The following is a 25,131-nucleotide window of genomic DNA, read 5'->3' on the forward strand; positions in this document are numbered from 1 at the left end:
CTAACTGCAGCCTCAACCCATTCATATAATCCCAGTCGTTAATCTTAGTCTCACTCAAGAAGATGAACGAAGGCCTCTTCTGGTGAATCAGGGTTTGCAATGCTTGCACAGCAAGGTCATTGTTCAATCCCCTACAATTCCAAGCAAGGATCTCCATTGAAGATTGCTTAGTTGCTAACGCAAACCCTAGGGGAGCGTTCTCTGTGTCGATAAGTTTACCGACGTTAGCCTTTAATAGTCCTTTACCTAGAGTTAGATAGTCTGTTAGACATTTATTTAATGGAGTATTTAACTCCGAGTATGAAAACGTCTAACGGAGTTGATTTTAGGTAAAGTTGCATCTCTTGTCTCATTAAATTACTTACATATGATTCATCTACATATTTAGAGAAGTTTTATATACACATCCTCAATTACTTAATGCACACCCCCTATATTTTTTTGTCAGCAAACTTCCATCTATACCCCTCCTCATTAATAAATAAATAAAAACAAAAACAAAGAAGAGCCCGTAAAAATAAAATAAGAATTAAATGCTTTACATATCAAAATATTAATTAAATATTTTCTTACATGTTAAATTTTCTCCTCGTCTTCATAATACAATCGACGTCTCTTCAAAATCATACGTATAAAACCAAATTTGTTGAAACATACTAAAAGAAGTTATAAAACCATCAAATATATCTTGGATACATGAATACATCATGATCAATCACTTTGTTTGCAAAACAACCACCGTGACTTATTCTTTACTGATTTTAATATTGACCATGACTATATCGATCACTAAGATACTGACATACATTGAATAATTTAAAATCTTAGAGGCATCAAGTTTTCAACTTGAAAAACAACAAAGGTAAGAAAGTTAAGTTATTCAATCTTTTAGCGATATATTAATCTCATTTATGTGAGAAAGAAGAAAGGCAATTAGTATTTACCATATTAATATGTGCCGAAATTAATTAGCAATTAATTTCACAATAAAACAAAAAAGAATGTATTAAATAAAAATTTATGATACATAGCCGACCTATTTTTTTTCCTTAAGTTTTTCTCATTTATTTATTTAATGAGGAGGCGTATAGATGGAAGTTTGATGAAAAAATGTGACAAAAAAAATACGGGATGTGCATTAAGTAATTGAGGGGTATTTAAAATTTCTCACATATTTATCAACATGTAATAGTCGCCAAATCTATTCTCCGAATAATGTACTGTCAGTATATTTAAAAAAAAAAAAAAAAAAAAAAGCCCTTAGCCTAACCCACCCTTACATATGCCAATGAGAATCGAACCCATGACCTTTACAATGTTGGAATTATAGTACATATGTCATTAACTTTTTAGAAACAGATGAGTTTTGAAGTTTGATGAACAAGCTTGGCGAGGAAAGCAGTACTATTTATGTTTTAGAGACTAGTTGAATGGCATATAGCTCAGAGTAAGAGTTAAAAACCTGCATAATGTACCATAAAGACCATGCTATGCAACTAGCAACAGTTACAATTGAACCCTTCAACCAATTCTCATGGATGGATGATTTTCCTGGAATATGGATTAGTGGACTCCATAAGTTTCTCATAGGATTAAATTCAATTTACTCCCCTGAACTTTAGGGTTAAAATCAGTTTGGTCCCTCTTTTTGATAATTAATCTGGGCGGTCCCTGCACTTCTAATTTTCATTACCCGGGTCCAAATTTCAAAATTGCTCCAATCATGACGTCACAAGCTGACGTGGCACAGAGATGAGAGCCCACTTTGCAGACGTTAAACCCCGAGGAAGGGCAAAATAGACATTTTCAATTTAATATAATTTCTATTTTTTTTTATTTTTCTCTATACTCTCTCTCTCGGGCAAAGTAATTGAAATCAACGCTAACCAACTCTAGAAGTGGCATCATGATCATCATCATTTCCACCCTGAACCGAAATTCGGTGATATCTCCCCCGAAACGGCCACAAAGACCTGAACCGACTCCACCTCATGCCCCGCCCCACTCCTCCCTCCACCCGATGTTTGAACCCTCTGACTCCTCATCAGTCAAAATCAGAATCTCCACTAGGCGAACCGAGCCAGGGATCCTCTCATTGAGATCGATGCCGAGTCCGGACCGCATCGTCCGCTCAGTTCCGGAGTTCGTCGATACTTGAAACGGTGAGTTCCATTACCTGCGTTGGGGTTCAGAGATCGAGGTCATCGTCGTTGGAGCAGGTACCATTGTTCACGGTTCAGATTTTTCAATCTCTACTCTCTCGGATCGGACGGCTCAAATTCTCCAGCGAGGTTCTGGTTTTCTGAGACACATCAACCCAGTCAGAAGCATGTTGGTTGTGGGCTTCGAATCACCAGTTCATCATCAACCCAGTCTCGACAAGGAATTCTAGGAAACTGAGTTGGTTGCAGTCGGTTCTCGAAGGTATATTCCCAACCTTTGAATCAAAGTTTTACTCTTGTGGTGATAATTGGAAGCAAAGCAACTGAGTTTGGTTCGATTTGGTTGAAATTGAATTCTCCCTGGTTATTGATTTCATCAGATTGTCGTAGCCTTGGTGGTTAATTGAAGATGGGAGAAAATTTGGATGAGATGATGAATTTGTTATTGGTAATATTGGTAATAGGACTGGAATTAGTTGCGCCATGTTTTGGAAGCTTGGCTCGGTTGTCTTATAAACAACTGATCGAAATCGCTCATGGGCTTGAGAATTCTAAGCAGGCTTTTGTCTGGGTTATTGGGAAAGTGTTTACATCTGAGAATGAGGATCATGAAGATGAGAAAAATTGGCTTGTGGGTTTTGAGAAGAGAATGAGGGAGAGTCAAAGAGGGGTTGTGATAAGGGGATGGGCTCCTCAGATTTTGATGCTGGAGCATAAGTCTGTAGGTGGGATCTCATGTCGGTGTCATGTCATATAGAGAGAAATAAAAAATAGAAATTATATTAACTTTGAAATGTCCATTTTGCCCTTCTTGGGGGTTTAAAATCTAAAAAGTGGGATCTCATGTCAGTGTCACGTCAGCTTGTGACGTCATGATTTGAGCAAATTTTGAAATTTGGACCAAGAAGATAGAAATTAGAAGTGCAGGGACCGCTCAGATTAATTCTTAGAAAGAGGGACCAAACTGATTTTGAACTTTGGGGAGTAAACTGAATTTTTTTCTTTTTCATAATAGGTCCTTTGTACAAAGTCATGGTCATTACACCGGCTAAGGAGTCTAGGGTGCCCAAAACTTTTGCTTATCCACGAGGATTTCAAAGATCAAGAACCTCCAACCTGATTGATTAATTTCTTAAGCATAGCATAAATTGATATACTTGATAATAAAAGATTAATGCTTTGGATTTCTGGATGAAGAGGTGTACTAACTTGAGTAAAACTGCAATCACAAAAGTGAGGGAAGCTATGGTGTTCTTCATATTGATACAATGAAGGTTGGAGAGCTGTATCTTAAGCTTGCAAAAGTACATGTTTAAAGTCAAACCTATCCTGTTTTGTGAAAGACCCCGAATCAGACTTTTTTTTTTGCCTTCAAATGTCAGAACTCAGAAGCATATATGGGTTCTACTTGTTCTCACCCCAGAAAAGAAATAAGGAAAAATTCCAAAAAAACAGCAAATGTGAGCTTTGGTCTGTCTTTTCTGCAGAAGGAGAATCAAAGATCAATAGTTAAACACATGATGTAATGAAAATATGTAGAAATGTCAATGTACCATAACAGACATGGACGATTTTGCTGAACCAATATTTTTTGTTATGTAATCCGATTGCCAATCTGGATGACATTGATCACATATCTAACAAGAAAGCATTACCTTTAACTAGTACAAAATGGAAAGGCAACTGTACACATGTATAACCTTTCAAGAAATTAGGCAAAAGGGAGCATGACTACGCCAGACACAATATGTCCATAAGTTATGTAGACATGAGGGTTCACCCATGATTGAAGGAAGCTTATTCTGTGATGAAATAGAGAAATGCGAAGGCCACTTGAGCTAAAATCATGAGGAGATGTGGCTTGAACCTCTTGTAAGTTCCCACATGGGAACTTGGCTCTTGTGCCATAAGCTCCTCTCGTCCCTCTTCTTCCTTATCCTGTTTCAGTTCTTGACAAGCTGGTAGCTAGAGCACTTCAGCCAGTATTCATATGGAGGACTAGAGAATAGTTCAGTCTTGATTCTTATTTCATGTTGCTAGTTATTACGTATATTATAATGAATATACTCTCAATGTCTTTTTCACGACCCTCTATTCTGTGGAGGCAATTAGTGTGCTCAATATGCGAATCATGCGTGTCATTCCATCAATTTGGAATATAGCTTTTGCATTCAGAGTTTTAGGAAAAATCTTCTTAGCAGTACTAAAGACATTTTAGCTGATGTGGTTTCCTAAAAATTAATTCTTGGCCAATAAGCAGTGCAGTTAACCTCATCACAGCCTTGCCGGTAAGCTGTGGCCTGTTGGTTCATAGGAATAACTAACATTAGAGGTCACAAGTTCAATTCTCACGGTCATTCAGGACAGATTTCTTTCTCATACCCACCAGCTGATGCAGTTTTCATATTCATTTATAAATTTGTCAGTTTTTTAACTGCCTTGTGCATGCTTATATTGAAGTAGATGAAATTTGAGGGTTTCTTGAATAGACAAGAGGCGAATACTATAAGTAAATCAAATAAAGAGATAGGTGAAACTTTATGAAAATTAAGGAGAGTCGGGAGTGTTAAGTCTGTACTCCCTCTTTCTCATGCTCCCATCTTTGCTCCTTAATACTTCTTGTCAACTTCGTCTTCTTGTTTCGGATTTTATTGGTTTCGAAATTGAATCAAATCTTCATGGTTCACCATGTAATGCATCCTTCTTGACTGAAGTGATTGTTCGTATTCTGTCATCTTTCTCCTGTTCGTATGTCTGATCAGATGAGTCTTCAGACTTAATGATGTAAACTTCATCACCTTCTTTCCCCCACAACAGCAAGTATAGGCCAACAATGACGATAGCTGCCCCTAATATGCTGAACAAACAGCAGATGAAAATTTAGAACATTCCAAATTTCCAAGCCATTAACCTCTCTCTCTTAAACTAGATGTGCATGAACATGGTAATGATATTTTATCAGATACCTGACGTATTTTTTTTGTCAAACTCGGAATCATGATTTTAGGTTCATATGTGGTTCAACTTAGTGAATGATCTTCATTTTAACAACATAACAGGTTAGACTGTTTTGCCGTTAGTGGATGAACCAAGCATATATTAACGATATCTTATCAGATATGTGATAATATGTTAACCGATGGTTAATCGTGTTATGCATTTCAATATTGTTTAACCAAATCAGTGGTTTTCATCGTCTCACAACACAGCATACAAAGCTGTGATTGAACCACAGAATCTGCTATTCTGTTTTGAACTTTTGATGCAGTATCAGGGTATTGCCAGCAACTGTATATACGACTCTATAAATATAAAAGGAAAATTACCTGCCGATGTAAAGTCTTTCACCGAGCACAAAGTATGCTAGAATTGCCACCAAGATTGTTGAAACAGGATTGAACATGGTCACAAAGACTGGTCCTTTTTCTTCTGTGCACCATAGTTGAATGAAGATTACTAGACCAGAGCACACCACTCCCTGTCATACACCACCCACATAATTAGACAATTCAACAATTGACTCTTGTAATGTAATATTTCACATTATTTTTTCAGAATCATGAAGCTTACGGCGTACAGAATGGACCAGAGGTCAATGTTGAATCCAACGGTCCAAGCAGCTCGTCTATGTTCAATACACACAGTGAACACAGCTGACTGTGCTGCCCCTATGAAGCTCATCCATGTAGTCAGTGACAGTTGTGCAGGATATCTTTTCAACGTGATTGCCTACATTTTTATTTCAAGTGAATAAATAATTTGCTTACACTGAAAAAATAAAAATAAATAATTAGCTTACATCATTTGGCACCATCATCTCTATAGATTAATCAGAAAATCCTATGACTTGTCTCATTGAATTACTCATATGTGATTCATATACATGTTTAGCAATTATTCATGTTATAGTTGCCAAATTTATTCAGCTAATTATGTGTAATAACCCCTTTTTTTTAAGTGGAGATTTCTTTTAATAGAAATGGTGCGGCATGTTCCGTGTTTTGAGCAACAAAGGGACGGCTGCATTGCTTTGCTTTGCTTCTTTTGTATATTGAATTAGAATGGGTGGAAGGGGTAGGCAGCACGCAGAAAAGAAAGAAAAAAAAAATAAACCTCTCTCTCTCTGCCGAAACTAGCAACCAAAACAGAGCATTCCTTCTCCAAGCTTGTTCTCGCTCCACAGGCCTTCGATCGACCCCAGACCACGTTCCACAGCTTCACCTTGATCTTGCGCAGCTGCAGGAGGCAGCCTTACGCCGCAGAACGGTCCGAAACGGCGGCGGAAGTCCGGTTAGTTTTAAGCCCGTTTTAGTTCCAAGCTCGATAACTCGTGCTTCCGGCCACCGATCCTTGCCAAACTGCATCCTCGTGCTTCCCTCAACCTCCTGAAGCCCCCAGAAGCAGCCTTGCATGGCGGCGCATCCCGTAGCAGCAACTACAAGTCAACCCAGCCAAGAACGAGACCGGAACTATCGATCCAAATATCTTGAGCTACAGGACGTCGTTTTGAGTGATTCTTGAACCAGTGAGTTCTTATTGAGTTTCTTAACAACTCTTCAGAAGGAATCGAAGCCTTAAATTGAAGTTTTGACGTCGAAATCGAGCCTTGCCGGATTCTGCAAAATTCTGGAATTTTTCCGACCACCGAAGCTTTCGATCGGTATATCTCGAGCTACAGACCATATTTTTCTGTGATTCTTGAACCAGTGAGTTCTTCTTGAGTTTCTTAACAACTCTTCAGAAGGAATCGAAGCCTTAAATTGACGTTTTTACGTCGAATTGGAGCTCGCCGTTTTCTGCAGTTTCTCGCCGGATTCTGGAAATTTTCCAGTCACCTCGACTGTTCTAGGTAATTTCCGACCACTTCCTTTCGTTTTAAGACTTCATGCTAGTTATGAAAGTGGATCAGCTCGTCATTTGGAACAAGTTTGTAGTTGACGACTTTTGCATCGGAGGTGGTTGACCGTCGTTGACCGCCGCGTTGACCCCCCACTGACCGCCCCTTGTGGCGGCGCATTCGACCATTTTTTGAATTTTTATTATCTAGGCTATGTTCTACGCATCCATACGAGCGTTTTGATATATTACAAGGTTATGTTAGAAAAAGTTGATAAATAGTGGATTTACGTTTTTACGTTACTATTTAACGTTTTTACGTTTTATCTTAAGTTTACGATCTGCGAAGATCTGACCATCGGTTTTACTTCAAATTTAGATATGTTGATCGTATGACTGTCCCGATGACTTTGTGTGGTCACGGGCGAAGATCCGACCGTTGGATCTTCGTATAAATGTGAAATAGTGATTTGGAGGGCGATTCGTGAGAATCTGACCGTCGGATTATAGTATAAATTTGTGGAGATGTTTGTAAGGACGATTCAGGAAGATCTGACCGTTGGATCTTCGTGATAATCTTGGAGGATGATCCTAAGGGCAATCCGTGAGGATCTGACCGTTAGATCATCGCGTAATTTCGATCCGACCGTTGGATCATCATTAATTTAGAATCTGACCGTTGGATTGTTGTATATGTGTGGTTTATGAATGATTGCTAAGTTAAGATCGTATCTGACTAGGTGATTGACGGTTTAAGTTGGTGGACGATTGTGGATCGTATTTTGAGCTGTTAAGAAGACGCAGCTGGATTAGAGGTGAGTAAACCTCACATGGTTCATATTACGAACCGAATATAATTAATTGATTTTTTTTGTCGTAATTGTGTGGAAATTGTTTATGAAATAAAGATTTGTTTTGAAATAATATGAACTTGATCAACTACGGTTCATAGGGCTGCGGCTCACAGGTAAGAAAATGAATTTAAGTATAAAATGAATTTATATTTTTAATGCGTGTGAACTATAGTTGGTATTAATAGGCATTCCTGTGCGAATGTCTATGTATATATATTATTTACGTGAAATAATATGTATTGTTGGAGTTGTGAAATATTATGTATTGTTGGAGTTGTGTTGAGTTTATTGTTAAGAAACAATATATTGTGAGGGGTATTGAGTTTATTGTTGAGAAACAATATATTGAGAGAGATGTTGAGTTTTATTGTTGAGGAACAATAAATTGTTGTGATCTGTGGAGATCAATAGGTCACGGGGTGACCATGGCATACTATCAGCGACCCACGCTCTCGCGCCGGGTAGGTGGAACTGATAGTATTAAATCGTGAACCACGCTCTCGCGCCGGGTAGGTGGAAACGATCAGTTAGAGCTCTAGTCTGTCTGCCAATTGTTGAGTGGTGTTGTGAGGGAAATGTTGAGGTTACTTGAGACTGTGAGTGGTCATGTATGAGTGATGTTGAGGTTACTTGAGACTGTGAGGGGTCTTATGTGAGAAGTGTTGAGGATACTTGAGTCTTTTAAGAATGAGTTCTTAAAAGAGAGCCTCAAGAGTATCCTTCCTTTTATGGTGATTGTGTTGAGTTATATTAATTGTAAAGAAATAAATCAACAATTCTTTCTTGTTTACTCATACTGGCTGTAAAAAGCTTACCGGGTTTTGTGTTGTTGCAACTCCCGGTACACTATTCAAATTGTGTAGCGGGTAATCCTACAGGACAGGAGAACCAGGACGGTGATCGTGCGGTTAGAGCAATTGTTAGAGTTTTACAGCAATTGTACGTTGTGAGGTGTGTTATGCTCATTTGAGCTTTACAATATTGCTTGTGAGAGTGAATTGTAATAATGAACTCGAAGTTTCGAGATTTGGATTTTGTAATTGTAATTATTCATGTTTCGGATTTGAATTTATTATTCAAAATTCGGGGCGTGACAGTTTGGTATCAGAGCGTAAGGTACATATTTGGTGATAATCAATACTTCCCGAGTGATGGCCCGTCTGCAGCGGATCCCCATCATATACTCTTCGGTATTGGTATAATCATTGGGTATGTCTTAGTATGGGGTCTAGACAGCGTGTATGTCCGTAGGACGGTAGAGTTGCCTTCTAAGTTCGTATTAGAATAAGTTTAGTTTCCGCGAGTTGTGATCTTCGAGGAATGGAAACCTCCGGATTTAACTCTGATGAGTCAGTGAGGATTGTTTATGGAAATGAGTTTCCGTTTGTATGTAGAAGTGTTTGGTTGAAGGCATGGTGTGAACCTATGCTTGTATCTGATGTGGATACGAGTATTAATTGATAGTAATTTTGCCTTCTTAAGTTGGACATACAGATGCATTTGAATAGATTCTAGACTCATGTGGAGTTGTGAGTAGTGTTGCGGTTAGGGAAGAAATTATTGTGGTTAATTCTTCCATGTGCTTGTAAGTTGTTGAGCAGAGTTTGAGATGCGAGAACGGAGTTTGATCTCGTGTTTGAGTGATTGAGACGAACGACTATATATTTGAGTTCTCTCCGAGTACCTACAATCTTAAGGGCTATTTGAAGTGGGACTAGTGGTAGTTTTGGTATTTCTAAATTTAAATCGAGATCCGAGGAACATGTTTTGTATACGTGGTTGATATTGCGAGCATCATTTTTGATTGATATTTTGCGTTTCACAAAGACAACTGGATTGGAAATTCTCCGTTTGGACACCTTGGTCTGTTGACCTGACTATGACTTGTGGACATAGTTTTATTTAAGTGAAGGAAATTGATTTTGTGAACTAGTTTTCTTAAGTTTTGGATCGTAGTATGGAGTTGGACTGAAGTGAATTTGAGGTTGTTGTGTTTTAAGTTTAAGTAGGCGGGACACTTAAAGTTTTGAAATGGAATTTGATCTTGGTCGGTAATTAATGGGGAGATTTAGAGTCAACTCTCTGTAAATGTTATTAGATGAGGGTGTGTTTCTGTGGTGATGGATTTTAGGAGAAATGGTTAAGTGCAATTTTGGGTATTGATTGTAGTGACATTGTTGGGTATCCATAGTGGTTCAAGTGAATTACTATGCGATATGGAGTTTGATTCGGTTTCTAAATCGTAAATTCATAGGGTATGAATTGTGGTAAGTTTAATGGAGAAATTAATAGAGGAAATGGTTGAGATTTTATAAGATTTGTATGAGTAACTCTAAGGATGTGGGTTTTTCCTAGCTAACTCAGGATGTGTTTAGCTTTATTAAACCCTAATTCTAACGACAAAATTGTTGTGTTTGGTTTGACTCTAAGGATGCTAGCTAGACCTCTGTGCAACTTAATTGATTGTTTGTGATAAATCATTATGATTGATGTGTGCAGCAGAGTTGTCAATGGTTTTGAATATAGTATTAGGTGACCAAGGTTGATCCTTGGTGTTGTTGTTGGTTTAACAAAAAGAAGAAACGACATGCATGCAATCTTATTGATTTTATATTACAAAAAGGAAAACGAGGACTATGCTATGCTAAGCCTAGTCAGCAGCTCCGGATGGATTGAGGCTGAGCTCAAGAGAAACGTTAGAGCCACTGTTGTAACCGCCTGAGCCACCAGAATAGTAACCAAATGCGCTACCTTCCTCAGAAGTAGTCTTCGGGTTACCAAAGACGTCCTCGCCGTGCACGGGGAACAGAGGAAGAGTTTCAACCTCCTGGTGATCTCCTCCTCGTTGTTGCAGGGATGTTTGTCCTCCTGTTGTGCCAAAAGAGTTGTACTGGTATTAGTGTTGAAGTGTGAGGAAGAATATGAAACAAAATTTAAATCAAGAAATCCTTCATTACCAGTAGAATCGGTGGAACCAAAATTGAGATTAATGGATCTACCATCATCAGTAGAACTAGTGGACCCAAAATTGATGTCAATGGATCCACCAGCTGGCCCAAAATTGATGTCGATGGATCCACCAGCACCAGTAGAACCAGTGGACCCAAAATTGAGATCAATGGATCCACCAGTACCAGGAGAACTAGTTCCCATGGGCACTTGAGCAGCCTGATTGCACCTCTTCATCTGCTTCTCTCGAGCCCTGACATTCTGGAACCAAAAATAAATGTTCTTGCCCTCAACCTGTCCATACTGTTGCAGCTGGAGACAGATCTCGTGAATATGCTCTGTAGTTGGGGTCTTAACTCCCTTGTCGTAGTAAAGATCCTTGAGGATCCTTATTTGATCTGGAGTAGGAACCCACCTGGCACGGCTTCGCCAGAAATCTGTGTTGGCACTACTCCCGGCTGCTTGGTTGTTTCCTCCATCCTCGATTTGTTGCTGGGTTTGTAGCTCCATCAGTTGCAGAGTTCGTGGTTCCATGGTGATGGGTTGAGGGGATGTGAAGATCGAAGAGTAAAGTTGTCGAGTGTTTGAAGGAGTTGTTGTTAAAGGGATTAAGGATGATGATGGTGGGTTAGAGATCTGAAAGTTCAGAGGAAAGATGGGATTGAATCAACTAGATGGGAGAGAAGATCAGAAGAGAAGGATTGAATCGAAGAAGAAATGTTTTGAGTTTTGAAAGAAGAGGAAAGCTGAAGAGTTGGGAGAGAGGGGCTGGAACTCAGGAGAGATTTTCGTTCCTTTGGAGTGAACAGTTGCGCCCTCAGAATGCACCTATTTATAGAGCGAGGTGAGCAGATCTCCACCGTTGGATGGACGATTCCTGTGATTCATTCTACGCGTTGGATTAAAGTCGCCCTGAAACCCGGAAAAGTTGTTGGCGCGTGGAGAGCGTGTAAGGGGACCGAGGGAATCTCGAGGCGCTGTGGCAGACAGCTGTAGCCGAAAGCAGATTTGACTGCCGTAAATCACGGAAGGGATAAGCCGTGACACAAGTGGGCCGTACTTGGGCCTGTCTCGGATCAAGGCATCACTGTAGCTGTGGGTGGAGGCCTGATGGGCCGAGTTTCTGAAACAGTTTTGGATGTTTTGGGCCGAATTGTTGAAACAGTTGAAACAGTTGGTTTAAATAAAAGGATTGGTATGGATAATAACGTGAGCAGCCGTGCTCGAGTGGTTGAGTGTAAAGTACGTGTACAAGAGGTCTGAGGTTCGAACCTCGCCTCTCGTTTATTTTTATTATGTTCGTTTATGACATAATAAGTATAAAATTTGTACACATTATATTAAGCACAGCTTGTGCTCCAGTGGTTGGGGACAAAGGTTTCGTGCAGCAGGTTAAGGTTTCGAACCTTGCCTCTCCCGTTATTTTATTTATGTCGCTTATGACATAATAAATATAACACGTGAGCATATATTAATGAAGGCAGCTCTTGCTTCAGTGGTTGGGAGCAAAACCTTCGTGTTCGAGGTCGGGAGTTCGAACCTTACCTCTTACAAATATTTTTTGATCTCGTATATGCTTGATATACGGACGTATATACGGTATGTACGGTATACATACGTATATACGGTCTGTACGGTATGCATACGTATATACAGTTGTACGGTATGCATACGTATATACGGTCTGTACGGTATGCATACGTATATACAGTTATACGGTATGCATACGTATATACGGTCTGTACGGTATGCATACATATATACGGTATGTACAATTTCATACCGTAGCCGAGCTGGAAGTTGGTGGGCCGATTGGTAGGCCCAAATAGTAAGCCCAAATAGTAAGCCCAATTGTTCGGCCCGATTGGTAAGCCCAAATGTTAAGCCCAATTGTTCGGCCCGAATGGTAGGCCCAAATGTTAAACCCAAATTGGTTCGGGCCGGTTCGAAATTTGGATGGTTCGGTTTCTTCGGCCCAAATGGCCAGCCCTAGTGCTTAGCCCAAGGATTGAGTAAGCCCAAGTCATCATCACTGGGTGACATAATTTATTGGCGTGCTTTTTGGAATGAATTGTTTTGAGTGATGCTAATTAAGTGGCGAAACACTTTGTGGGAATGTTACTGTGCTTGTATGCCAGTACAGGGTGATGATCTATGAGATGATCTATGTGAAGATCTATGTGAGGATCCATGTGAGGATGTTATGTGAGTTTACGTTTGTGATGAAAGGATTTAGTGGCCATAGGAATGTATTTTTATACAAAGGGCTGTGGCTTTGTAGATTACTACAGTTTTGGGAAAGATGGAGATTCGATGGTTAGGTTAACCGTAATCGAGAGCAATTAACTTGCGCTTAAATTTCGGGACGAAATTTCTTTAAGGGGGGTAGATTGTAATAACCCCTTTTTTTTAAGTGGAGATTTCTTTTAATAGAAATGGTGCGGCATGTTCCGTGTTTTGAGCAACAAAGGGATGGCTGCATTGCTTTGCTTTGCTTCTTTTGTATATTGAATTAGAATGGGTGGAAGGGGTAGGCAGCACGCAGAAAAGAAAGAAAAAAAAATAAACCTCTCTCTCTCTGCCGAAACTAGCAACCAAAACAGAGCATTCCTTCTCCAAGCTTGTTCTCGCTCCACAGGCCTTCGATCGACCCCAGACCACGTTCCACAGCTTCACCTTGATCTTGCGCAGCTGCAGGAGGCAGCCTTACGCCGCAGAACGGTCCGAAACGGCGGCGGAAGTCCGGTTAGTTTTAAGCCCGTTTTAGTTCCAAGCTCGATAACTCGTGCTTCCGGCCACCGATCCTTGCCAAACTGCATCCTCGTGCTTCCCTCAACCTCCTGAAGCCCCCAGAAGCAGCCTTGCATGGCGGCGCATCCCGTAGCAGCAACTACAAGTCAACCCAGCCAAGAACGAGACCGGAACTATCGATCCAAATATCTTGAGCTACAGGACGTCGTTTTGAGTGATTCTTGAACCAGTGAGTTCTTATTGAGTTTCTTAACAACTCTTCAGAAGGAATCGAAGCCTTAAATTGAAGTTTTGACGTCGAAATCGAGCCTTGCCGGATTCTGCAAAATTCTGGAATTTTTCCGACCACCGAAGCTTTCGATCGGTATATCTCGAGCTACAGACCATATTTTTCTGTGCTTCTTGAACCAGTGAGTTCTTCTTGAGTTTCTTAACAACTCTTCAGAAGGAATCGAAGCCTTAAATTGACGTTTTTACGTCGAATTGGAGCTCGCGTTTTCTGCAGTTTCTCGCCGGATTCTGGAAATTTTCCAGTCACCTCGACTGTTCTAGGTAATTTCCGACCACTTCCTTTCGTTTTAAGACTTCATGCTAGTTATGAAAGTGGATCAGCTCGTCATTTGGAACAAGTTTGTAGTTGACGACTTTTGCATCGGAGGTGGTTGACCGTCGTTGACCGCCGCGTTGACCCCCCACTGACCGCCCCTTGTGGCGGCGCATTCGACCATTTTTTGAATTTTTATTATCTAGGCTATGTTCTACGCATCCATACGAGCGTTTTGATATATTACAAGGTTATGTTAGAAAAAGTTGATAAATAGTGGATTTACGTTTTTACGTTACTATTTAACGTTTTTACGTTTTATCTTAAGTTTACGATCTGCGAAGATCTGACCATCGGTTTTACTTCAAATTTAGATATGTTGATCGTATGACTGTCCCGATGACTTTGTGTGGTCACGGGCGAAGATCCGACCGTTGGATCTTCGTATAAATGTGAAATAGTGATTTGGAGGGCGATTCGTGAGAATCTGACCGTCGGATTATAGTATAAATTTGTGGAGATGTTTGTAAGGACGATTCAGGAAGATCTGACCGTTGGATCTTCGTGATAATCTTGGAGGATGATCCTAAGGGCAATCCGTGAGGATCTGACCGTTAGATCATCGCGTAATTTCGATCCGACCGTTGGATCATCATTAATTTAGAATCTGACCGTTGGATTGTTGTATATGTGTGGTTTATGAATGATTGCTAAGTTAAGATCGTATCTGACTAGGTGATTGACGGTTTAAGTTGGTGGACGATTGTGGATCGTATTTTGAGCTGTTAAGAAGACGCAGCTGGATTAGAGGTGAGTAAACCTCACATGGTTCATATTACGAACCGAATATAATTAATTGATTTTTTTTGTCGTAATTGTGTGGAAATTGTTTATGAAATAAAGATTTGTTTTGAAATAATATGAACTTGATCAACTACGGTTCATAGGGCTGCGGCTCACAGGTAAGAAAATGAATTTAAGTATAAAATGAATTTATATTTTTAATGCGTGTGAACTATAGTTGGTATTAATAGGCATTCCTGTGCGAATGTCTATGTATATATATTATTTACGTGAAATAATATGTATTGTTGGAGTTGTGAAATATTATGTATTGTTGGAGTTGTGTTGAGTTTATTGTTAAGAAACAATATATTGTGAGGGGTATTGAGTTTATTGTTGAGAAACAATATATTGAGAGAGATGTTGAGTTTTATTGTTGAGGAACAATAAATTGTTGTGATCTGTGGAGATCAATAGGTCACGGGGTGACCATGGCATACTATCAGCGACCCACGCTCTCGCGCCGGGTAGGTGGAACTGATAGTATTAAATCGTGAACCACGCTCTCGCGCCGGGTAGGTGGAAACGATCAGTTAGAGCTCTAGTCTGTCTGCCAATTGTTGAGTGGTGTTGTGAGGGAAATGTTGAGGTTACTTGAGACTGTGAGTGGTCATGTATGAGTGATGTTGAGGTTACTTGAGACTGTGAGGGGTCTTATGTGAGAAGTGTTGAGGATACTTGAGTCTTTTAAGAATGAGTTCTTAAAAGAGAGCCTCAAGAGTATCCTTCCTTTTATGGTGATTGTGTTGAGTTATATTAATTGTAAAGAAATAAATCAACAATTCTTTCTTGTTTACTCATACTGGCTGTAAAAAGCTTACCGGGTTTTGTGTTGTTGCAACTCCCGGTACACTATTCAAATTGTGTAGCGGGTAATCCTACAGGACAGGAGAACCAGGACGGTGATCGTGCGGTTAGAGCAATTGTTAGAGTTTTACAGCAATTGTACGTTGTGAGGTGTGTTATGCTCATTTGAGCTTTACAATATTGCTTGTGAGAGTGAATTGTAATAATGAACTCGAAGTTTCGAGATTTGGATTTTGTAATTGTAATTATTCATGTTTCGGATTTGAATTTATTATTCAAAATTCGGGGCGTGACATTATGTGTCATTAAATATGTCAATATCTCAGATTTTAGAAATAAATGAGTTCTGAAGTGTAGCAGTACTTATGTTTAGAGACTAGCTGAATCGCTTATAGTTCAAAGTAAGAGTTAAAACCTGCATAATGTACCAGACAGACCAAGTTATGCAGCTAGCAACAGTGAGAATTGAACCCTTCAACCAGTTCTCATGGATGGAGGATTTTCCTTCAATATGGATTAGTGGACTCCATAGATTTCTCACAGTAGGTCCCTTGTACAGAGTCATGGTCATTACTCCTGCTAAAGAGACTAGGGTGCCCAAAACTTTTGCTAACCCACGAGGATTTCGAAGATTAAGAGCCTCCAACCTGGTCAATTAATTAGGCTTACAAGCCTAAAACAAAAATGAATATAGTATGGTGATACAAGACTAAAGCTTGTATCAAGAAATGTACTAACCTGAGGGCAACGGCAATTACGAAAGTGACAGAAGCTATTGTGTTGACCATTGATGCAAGGAAGGTTGGAGAGGTGTATCTTAAGCTTGCAAAGTACATGTTTAAAGTCAAACCCACCCTGTTTTAAAAAAGACCCTTAATTAGACTTTGCCTTCAACTTTCGGAAGCATAAATGGGTTCTCTATTTCCTCACCCCAGAAGAGAAAGAACAAAAAGTTCCAAGAAAAGGGCAAATGTGAGCTTCGGTCTTTCTTTTCTGCAGTAGGAGAACCAAATATCAATAGTTAAACACATGATATGTAGAAATGTTGATGACAAACGCGGATCTTTGTGTTAGACAATCTTTCATATATTATGTTGTCAGACTATCAATTTGGATGATGTAAACATGTAGAGGCTTGTTTTAATGGTGTCAGGTTGAAAAACATGTAATAGCAAACAAAAATGCAATTGTACACATCCATACCTTTCAAGAAAATAGGCAAAAGGGAGCATCACTACGCCGGAAACAATATGCCGATAAGTAATATAGACATGAGGGTTCATCCCATGATTGAAGGAAGCTTCTGTGATAAAATAAAGAAATGTGTAGCCCATTTGAGCTAAAACCATGAGGAAGTGAGGCTTGAACTTCCTGCAAACTCCCACATGTGAACTTGCCTTTTGTGCCATAGCCTCCTCTTCTTCCTTCTATTTCAATTCTTGACAAGCTGGTATAGCACTTCATTCAAGTATTCATATAGAGGATTATAGGATAGTTGAGTCGATCTTAATTGATTCTTGTTTCATGTTGGTAGTATCAGGTTCTTGATTAAATTATTCCTCTGACGTACTGAAAACTTCCCAACTTCACTGCAAGAAAGATAAGGGGAATAGAAGAATATATATGCTCATCCATGACTGATGACTCACAAGACGTTGTTGCATCTGCTCTAATGGATTTACTATATATATATGATTTTTCATGAAATTGGTGGAAGCTAGCAATTTGTTGTTTCTAAAACAAAAAGAACAAGGCAAATTTACCCTACTTGAGGCAATTTGGAATATAACTTTTGCATTATAGATTTTAGGGAGAATCTTCATGATAATCATCCTTTTTGTTTATTTATTTTTTGTTAATCTTTAAGAATTTATGTGTTTGAATATTGTCATCTTCTATGGAGTCATATGCTTTTAGCACGGAGTGAAATATTCTCCGTTTTTTGTTTTTTATATATTTATTATTATTTAAAAAAAAATTATTTGATTTCCATCTTCCATACTCGTTATTTAAAAAAAAAAAAAACTTGGTAAACTAACCAATTGTTTAAGGACACTTTTTGTGTGTCTGACCCAAACTTTGATCAAACAAGTGAATTGTAATAGTGTTATTTTTAGCGATATCTACGGAGATATATTGAAGATTCAGTTACCTTGTAAAACGCAGATTCATTATTTGTAATTCTCTATATAAAAAGGCCCCGATTATCAAGGAAAGTACAATTTTTCCTAAAACACCAATGACGAATGTTAATCTCATTACAGAAAAAATCTTCATAGAATAGCAGTGAAAACATTACTAATCAGTCATTTAATTACTGTCATTATCACTTATGACGGATAATTTTTGTTGACACAACTCGATGACCAAACGATTTTTTTATGCAACTGATTTTGTTGCAGAGATAATCCTCAAAAAGAGACCTGGCTATCCTGTGTGAGGAGTATCACTCTCTTACGTAATGTGGCATTTGAGCCAAACACGTACACGACTTATATTTGATGAGGTAAAGGACATGTGATCTAACAAACACAAGGCTTAACATGTTAATTGCATGTTCTCGATCAGCTCATGTATTTGTTAGGATCTTCTATCAAATAGTTCGCACTTAAACGAAATGCCTGAAATAGTGGAACACTATATGGTTGTGTTTGTTTCATAGGACTATGATACCCAACCTTAATTTCTATAGGAGTCCAGGACTACCATAACTTGGCTTAAGCTAGATTAGTACTGACTCACGTTTGGTGCTGCGTGGGACCGAGCAGACCAGCATGGTGTCCCCAAATGATGCCTCCAAGTAGCTGCCGTGTTCTCTCTCTCTCTCTCTCTCAAATGACTTTTACATTGCCAGAAATAGAATTCCACAGAAATCAAACAACTTGAGCAATAGAATTCCCAACACATTTCTCACTGCTCCTCCCTAGCTTCTGCTGATCTTAGTAGAAACAACTTGGTTGGCAAAATTCCGAAGCAATCGGAGGCAATTTCTGGTGTATAGCGACAAACACCCAACCGGAGGTCAATTTCTGGTGTTTAGCCACAAACACCCAACCTGAAAACACCTCAAATCAAACAAGGTAACAGGGAAGAAGCCATCCAATTTCTCTCTCAAATTGGGTCCTTTTGATCTAGATTTTAAGGGCATCTTTGTTGGGTTTTAGGCATCTGGTAATCACCTCTAAGTTAAAGTTGGAATCTTTATTGGGATTGCAGTAGCTTTGTTTAGGATTTTGAATTGAAATGGCTTTTGTGATGCAAGAGATTGGCTTTTGTGAGGACCAATCTTCTGGTTTTGATCTCATCTGCTCCTATGATTACCCAAGGTTGCAAGTCTGCTTCTTTGTCTACTCTTGAGAGTTTCCACAGAGAAATAAGGAATCCATGAGAAGAAGAGAAGAAATTGAAAACCCAAACGATCCAGACGGGGCTGATGAAATGCATGTAAGGAGCTGAAAATGACGACGCGAGGCTGAAGCGAAGAATGGGCTTCCACAGTCCGATGCGTTTTGGTGTCACTCTGGAAGAAGGGGTTGAGTGTGTTTTTGGGACTCCAGAGTCTCATTTAATAGTGTCCCGAGTGATGCCAAACACGGGATAAGTCTTGTTATATGAGATAAGCCTGTCCTATCCCATCCAGTCCGGTGTAACAAACATCCCCTATATTTGCTACGCTAAGCTTATAATGATGAGCAAATGGATTGTGACTTGTGAGGGCAGGAACGCTCCCATTTATTGTGGAGTTGGGTGCGGGGCTCTCTATCCCCCAAAATGGATTTTCCGTTTTCAAAATCTTGCAAACTGAGACTTAGAGCCAGTTTGTACGTCGAAGCTGCCAATCCAAATGAATAGGTCACCGAGGTGATCGCATGGCCATGTTCTTGATATTCGGAAGAGAGAGTCCCGAAAATCAAATCTCGCATTATTATATTTTGCATTACATGTCATGCTGACATTATCACATCATTTGATGAGTTCTCTAGTCTATAACATTTTTTTTTCTTTTTTCTTTTTTCTTTCGAGGGTGACTTTTTAAGTTTAACAAAAAAAAAAAACTCAAAATGTGAAGAAAACAATAGAGAACAATTTAATTTTGGGAAAATTTCACAAACAGTACACCAAATAAATGCCACTAATAATTTTTATACATAAACTTCTAAACCGATCATTTTGGTACACGAAATCTGAAACCTGACCCACTATCCATACACGACGTTAATGACGCCGTGAGAACCTCTGCCACCTGGCATAATTTGAGGGGTAAATTGGTCTCTCCCTCTCTCTTGCTCTGGCCACCCATCTATTTCTCTCTCTCTCTCTCTCTCACCCATATCTTACGCTGTCCGCCTTCTCCTCCACCTACCACGACTACGTCTCCACCATCTGCTCTACCGTCGACGTCATCGCGGTCTCCGTCAAGTGCGGCCTCTTCCCGACCCGGCCCATACCCACTTGCTACGAGGACTCCTGGGCCTCTCTCCAATGGGTCGCCACCCATGCGAACTGAACCAGGCCGGATCAATGGCTAAACGAGTACGCCGACTTGAACCGCGTCTTTGTCGGCGGCGACAGCACGAGAAGGGCCGACAATGAGATGTGGCTTTACATAAACAAGGAGAATGGAGGGTTGAAGGATAGGAGGCCGGTTCAGGTGTGAGAAGGTGTTGGTGTTTGGTGGCGGAGAAAGACCATTTGAATGGAGTGGGGAGGAGATATGTGGAGGAGCTGGAGAAGAGTCGGGGATTGGGGGCTTACGGTTGTGAGGAGCGGAAGAGGCAGTGGTTTGGGGGTTTTGAGAGTTCTGGGTGTACTGAACTTGGAAGGCTGAGGCTGAGCTTTCGAGTTCGATTTCCAAGACGAAGCGGTGGAAGAAGAAGAATTGGGTTTTTCTAGGAGCCATGAATTGGAAGCAGGATTTGAAAGGTGGAAACCCTAATTAAACCCCCAAATTTGAAGTGGATTAGAAGAGATGAGATTGGGGAAAGAAGGAGAGAGATTGATGAGTCTTGTTCGGATGAAGTGGAATGGGTTGTGGTGGAATTAGAAGTGGGATTGAGTTTGATGGGTGTGGATTTGGAAGGTGGAGGAGATGCGGTGGTCGCCGGAGAGTTTTCTGCGTTTGGGTGTGTGGAGAGAGAGAGAAGATCCTTTTTCTTCTTTTTTTTTTGACCAAAACGAAGAGTTAGAGTGATCAGAGAGTACTAAATTACCCTTTGATAAATAAAAAATTACATAAAGTTAACGGCGTCATTAACGTCGTGTATGGATAGTGGGTCGGGTTTCAGATTTCGTGTACCAAAATGATCGGTTTAGAAGTTTATGTATAAAAATTATTAGTGGTCTTTATTTGGTGTACTATTTGTGAAATTTTCCCTTTAATTTTTGCAATTCTCATGCCCAAGTGTTCATGGTCCGGCCAGGAAAGCTTCTAGACTTGGATGTTGTAGCGGCGGCGCGAGGTGTATTCTTCGTTTAATAAAACCGCGATGAAGGGGAATTTTAGGTAAGTGCGGGGGAATTGGCAAAATGGGGGCATTTGCCCCATCCACCATCCCTACCTGTAAGTCGGTGAGACAATATGGAATCAACACTTGGTTAGTTACAGGAAGTTGGGCACATTGTGTGATGTACTTATGACACAGTCACACAGCGATCATTGGAATATCTGAAGAAGACTACTCTTTTCATCAAGCAAGCCCACCATCCCACCGTGAAAGAATAGCTTCTGCTGAGCTCAACCCAACCCTTTAAAATCAGGATCTGGTATGACAGACACAATTCATGTTCACTCTTTCCAGGACCACTCACAGGAACCGAGGAAATAGACACTACAGGCATTTGTGAATCATTCTGTTCAGGACAAGCTCTATAGATCATGGTTCAGGAGATACCAAACTTCGAAAATGGTATATTGACAAGTGATAGAAAACAATGTCTTCAAAGTGGTGAGTGATGAAACATTGTGACTCTGACTTTCACCAGTTAGTGGGGTCCTAACCAACCAATGAATCATCAATCACTAACACACTAGACCAACATCTTGCTTCCACTTACTTTTGTTGGTAACCATTTGTTGTTTACATAATTACAATGACATTTCCCAAAAATATGATGGTCTATCAATTTCAGGGCATATTTCTTTATCAAACCCACAAGCTTTAATTTGCTGCAGACCACAAATACACCTACCACAATGCTGCATAAAGTAATTTGCTTAACCTAAGCAAGGTTAAAGCAGACTTCTTAAAGTTAAATATTGTGATAAAGGGATACACTTTTTCCTGTGAGCCAAATGGTTCCTGCAGATTCTTGTATAATAAACCATATTTCCAACAAGTAGATACATCAGGACCACTGAACCTAGATGGCAATGTGCTTACTATTTCAAGTTGTTACTTTGTAAGGAAAGAACCCCATCACTCTGATTAGATGCACTGCCAGTTTAGACTACAATAATGTTTCATAACAAGTTAATGTACACAAATGGTGCAGAACAAAAATGCCAGAAATTATAGATGTAGAAGTATCAAGGAAATATCATAAACTAAATAGAAAGCTCAACAATACAGAATTTTAGTTGTTGTACATATACAAAATCATTGTAGACCATACACAGTTCTCCCCAGTTTTTAATATAACAAAAGCATACAGTAAACCCAGGCTGTCTCCAACTCAGCCACACAAAATTATAGACAGCACTTTGCTTGGAGTTTGAGCTTCTTCAGTCACTAACCAATTGGTATCTTCATAAATTTGGACATATTCCAACTAGAATTGATTCTTTTTCCTAATAATTCAAGTCTGCAAGTACACATATGTTTCCGTTGTTGATACAACCATTTCCCAATTCTAATCCCACTCCATCCAAACAAAAGACAAGGTAATGAGAGTAATTTCTTGAGTATTGTACTGTTATCCAGTTTGTTTCCTTTTCTATTGAGTATTGACTATTGACTATTGACACTGCAAAATTGTGTTTCTCTTGTAAAAAGTGAAAAATAAAAGAAATATATATGACAGAGAAATGGTACAATGAGATGAATCCATCCAATCCAATGGCCTATACAAAGAAAATATCTAACCTGCTGCCAATAGCCAGAGCATGATTAGAGAAGAAATGGCAATTGTTACCCAACTCAGGTAAGCAAAAGCAACTGCCATCTGGTATTTTTGGCATTCCTCTCCGAAACTGCAGTGGCTCAGGTCACTAAAGTATAGGACAGTTATTCCAGCTGAAGCAGAAGCAGCTGCAAGAGACAGTGTTGCTGTAACCTATTTGAAAAAAGAAGAATCTTCAAACTGTTAATTTCACAAATTCTAGAAACACATAAGAATTCAAATAGCAATTAAGAAAGTCAAGGATTTATAGAGTCTGACCCAGTCTCCAACTACAAAGAGGCTGACCAATACAGGGTTGTGGAGGGCCTTCTTTTTCATCAAGGAATATGCATCTAACAATGCCAGAACAAAACTCCAAATCACTTGCAGACCCATTGAAGCAATCAGGTAGCTGCAACACAAGAACTGAAATGTGATCTACTATAACCAGCAGTAATCAACATTTGCTATTTCTAATGCTGAATAAATTTTGCCTAGTCAACTTCTAGGATTACAAACCAATTTCAGCTTAATGCAGACAAGTTTTAAATTCCTGATGCTTAAGCATTTCATTCATGCAAATTCCAGCAAATCAAAACTCTTTCAATCACATCAATTCAACTCTTCTTCAAAGAACCCATCTTTCAAATCCGTTTGAAATTTTGAATAAGAAATCACTGGATTATAAAAAAGAAGGCAATACCAGAAAGCTGTGAAATTGAAGAAGCTGGAGGTGGTGGCCATGGAAGCAATAGAGGCAGCAGCAAAGACGCATTGTAAAATCCTGAGAAGAAGCCCAGTTAAAGTCCCAGGAGTCCCAGGAAAATCCTTCATTTTTGTTCCTCTCACAAATCAAAACAAAGTATCAGACTCTTAATGGCTCAGACAAAAAACCCATCTTCCCCATATCACAAAAGCACATCCCACATCACCAAGAAAACCAACAACAGAAAACCTCTCAACACCCCACTATTGCTTTCAGAATAGCATCAAGAATATGGCACCAAGGACCAGAAATCTGATACTCTTCTGTTGGTAAATCACAACTGGCAAGTTTGATATTTGTGTAAGAACTACAAAAAAAAAAAAGCTAAGAACTTTGAGTTGAATTTACAATAGAGAAGTTAGAAAGATGAAGAAGTAACAGCTCAACAAAAAAGTGGGATTGCGGCTAATGAAGAATTGACAAGTCGCCATTATTATTATTATACCTCAAGATTCTCAACCAACATGCGTACAGTCAAATTGCGTGGGCAACCTGGTATGCTCTCCTACCCATAACATGAATAATCAAATTGAATTCTGCCTCCCTACGCGCCATGTTGGAGCGTAGTGCCCAATCACCAGGTGATTACGAATTCACAGGCGGGTAGACGTCGACTGTTCGACCCAACGGCCGAATCTTTTTCCGTCAACGGATCTAGAGAATGTGACTTGTAATTGTATTGGCCATAGGGCACAATAATTGTTGCACTGTACCCCTTTATGTCTGTACTCAAAACTTTGGAAATGACCAAAAAGATATTTGGAAACTTGACGCTTGGGTCCATTTTCTGTCAGTAGTATGTTAAAATGGAGCTCTACTGTATGATCTTCAAGCAAGAGGATATGATGCTTCTCTTATTAGGAGAGTATTGAAAGAGATCATAGTTCCCTCTCAATAAGTGAAATCCATGTGACACATGTTTTTCGTTAAGCAAATTGTGTAGCTCATCGTTTATCTCATTTTGTAGGTGAAATTCATGTGACGCATGTTTTCCGTTAAGCAAATTATGTAGTTCAACATTTATCTCATTTTATAAGTGGAATTCATGTGACGCATGTTTTTTAATGACTGTCAGTTAAAATGAACTCTAGTGTATGATGTTCAAGCAAGAGGAGATGATGCTTCTCTTATTAGGAGAGTGTTGAAAGATATATAGTTTCCTAATCGAGATAAGTGAAGTTCATGTGACTTGTGTTTTTCGTGAAGCAAATTGTGTAGCTCATCATTTATCTTCTTTTGTAAGTGAAATTCATGTGATGCGTGTTTTTCGTGAAGCAAATTGTGTAGTTCATCATTTATCTTATTTTATAAGGAAAATTCATGTGACTCATATTTTTTGATGACTGGAATATTTTTGTTTGGAGTTTAAGTCCAATGCCTTCTCGGTATATAATCAATCTAGCAATAATAATAAGGATTAAATTCTGCTTATTACCCTGTACTTTCAAGGGTTCATCAGTTCAGTCCCTACACTTTTAATTTAATCAGAAAAGACCTCGCACTCTCCAATTTCATCAAATC

The 25,131-nt window shown here is 39.3% G+C and overlaps 3 protein-coding genes and 1 pseudogene across 3 annotated transcripts; all 4 read right to left on the reverse strand.

The window, feature by feature from the left end:
* Positions 1-1,408: 1,408 nt before the first annotated feature.
* Positions 1,409-4,230, reverse strand: LOC133711842 (WAT1-related protein At5g07050-like; annotated as a pseudogene).
* Positions 4,231-4,498: 268 nt separating this feature from the next.
* LOC133713122 (WAT1-related protein At5g07050-like) lies at positions 4,499-17,315 on the reverse strand. Its single transcript, XM_062139241.1, has 7 exons — positions 16,950-17,315; positions 16,677-16,739; positions 16,485-16,601; positions 16,162-16,393; positions 5,733-5,891; positions 5,489-5,640; positions 4,499-5,019 (listed from the first exon to the last, which is right to left on the reverse strand). The coding sequence occupies exons 1-7, from the start codon at positions 17,153-17,155 to the stop codon at positions 4,839-4,841; spliced, it is 1,110 nt and encodes a 369-aa protein (XP_061995225.1). The 5' UTR covers positions 17,156-17,315; the 3' UTR covers positions 4,499-4,838.
* LOC133713123 (protein WUSCHEL-like) lies at positions 10,363-13,940 on the reverse strand. The gene is made up of 2 exons (XM_062139242.1): positions 10,810-13,940; positions 10,363-10,720 (listed from the first exon to the last, which is right to left on the reverse strand). Exons 1-2 carry the CDS (start codon positions 11,333-11,335, stop codon positions 10,503-10,505), a joined length of 744 nt encoding a protein of 247 aa, XP_061995226.1. The 5' UTR covers positions 11,336-13,940; the 3' UTR covers positions 10,363-10,502.
* Positions 17,316-22,277: 4,962 nt separating the features above from the next.
* On the reverse strand, positions 22,278-24,165 carry LOC133710153 (CASP-like protein 5B3). The gene is made up of 5 exons (XM_062136158.1): positions 24,056-24,165; positions 23,548-23,917; positions 23,124-23,256; positions 22,829-23,018; positions 22,278-22,709 (listed from the first exon to the last, which is right to left on the reverse strand). Exons 2-5 carry the CDS (start codon positions 23,676-23,678, stop codon positions 22,534-22,536), a joined length of 630 nt encoding a protein of 209 aa, XP_061992142.1. The 5' UTR covers positions 23,679-23,917; positions 24,056-24,165; the 3' UTR covers positions 22,278-22,533.
* Positions 24,166-25,131: the final 966 nt, after the last annotated feature.

Source organism: Rosa rugosa, chromosome 5, assembly GCF_958449725.1.
Source record: "Rosa rugosa chromosome 5, drRosRugo1.1, whole genome shotgun sequence".
NCBI lineage: Eukaryota > Viridiplantae > Streptophyta > Magnoliopsida > Rosales > Rosaceae > Rosa > Rosa rugosa.

What these genes read in the sequence shown, in the direction of transcription:
- LOC133713123 (XM_062139242.1), bottom strand. Translation starts at nt 11,335, where the DNA reads ATGGAACCACGAACTCTGCAACTGATGGAGCTACAAACCCAGCAACAA. An exon ending in TGGTTCCACCGATTCTACTG is followed by an intron (nt 10,721 to 10,809) that starts GTAATGAAGGAT and finishes TTGGCACAACAG; the next exon opens with GAGGACAAACATCCCTGCAA.
- LOC133713122 (XM_062139241.1), bottom strand. Translation starts at nt 17,155, where the DNA reads ATGGCACAAAAGGCAAGTTCACATGTGGGAGTTTGCAGGAAGTTCAAG. An exon ending in TTTGCCTATTTTCTTGAAAG is followed by an intron (nt 16,740 to 16,949) that starts GTATGGATGTGT and finishes CTCCTACTGCAG; the next exon opens with AAAAGAAAGACCGAAGCTCA. An exon ending in TCTGGTCCATTCTGTACGCC is followed by an intron (nt 5,641 to 5,732) that starts GTAAGCTTCATG and finishes GGTGTATGACAG; the next exon opens with GGAGTGGTGTGCTCTGGTCT.
- LOC133710153 (XM_062136158.1), bottom strand. Translation starts at nt 23,678, where the DNA reads ATGAAGGATTTTCCTGGGACTCCTGGGACTTTAACTGGGCTTCTTCTC. An exon ending in TTCAATTTCACAGCTTTCTG is followed by an intron (nt 23,257 to 23,547) that starts GTATTGCCTTCT and finishes CTTGTGTTGCAG; the next exon opens with CTACCTGATTGCTTCAATGG. An exon ending in TCTTTGTAGTTGGAGACTGG is followed by an intron (nt 23,019 to 23,123) that starts GTCAGACTCTAT and finishes TTTTTCAAATAG; the next exon opens with GTTACAGCAACACTGTCTCT.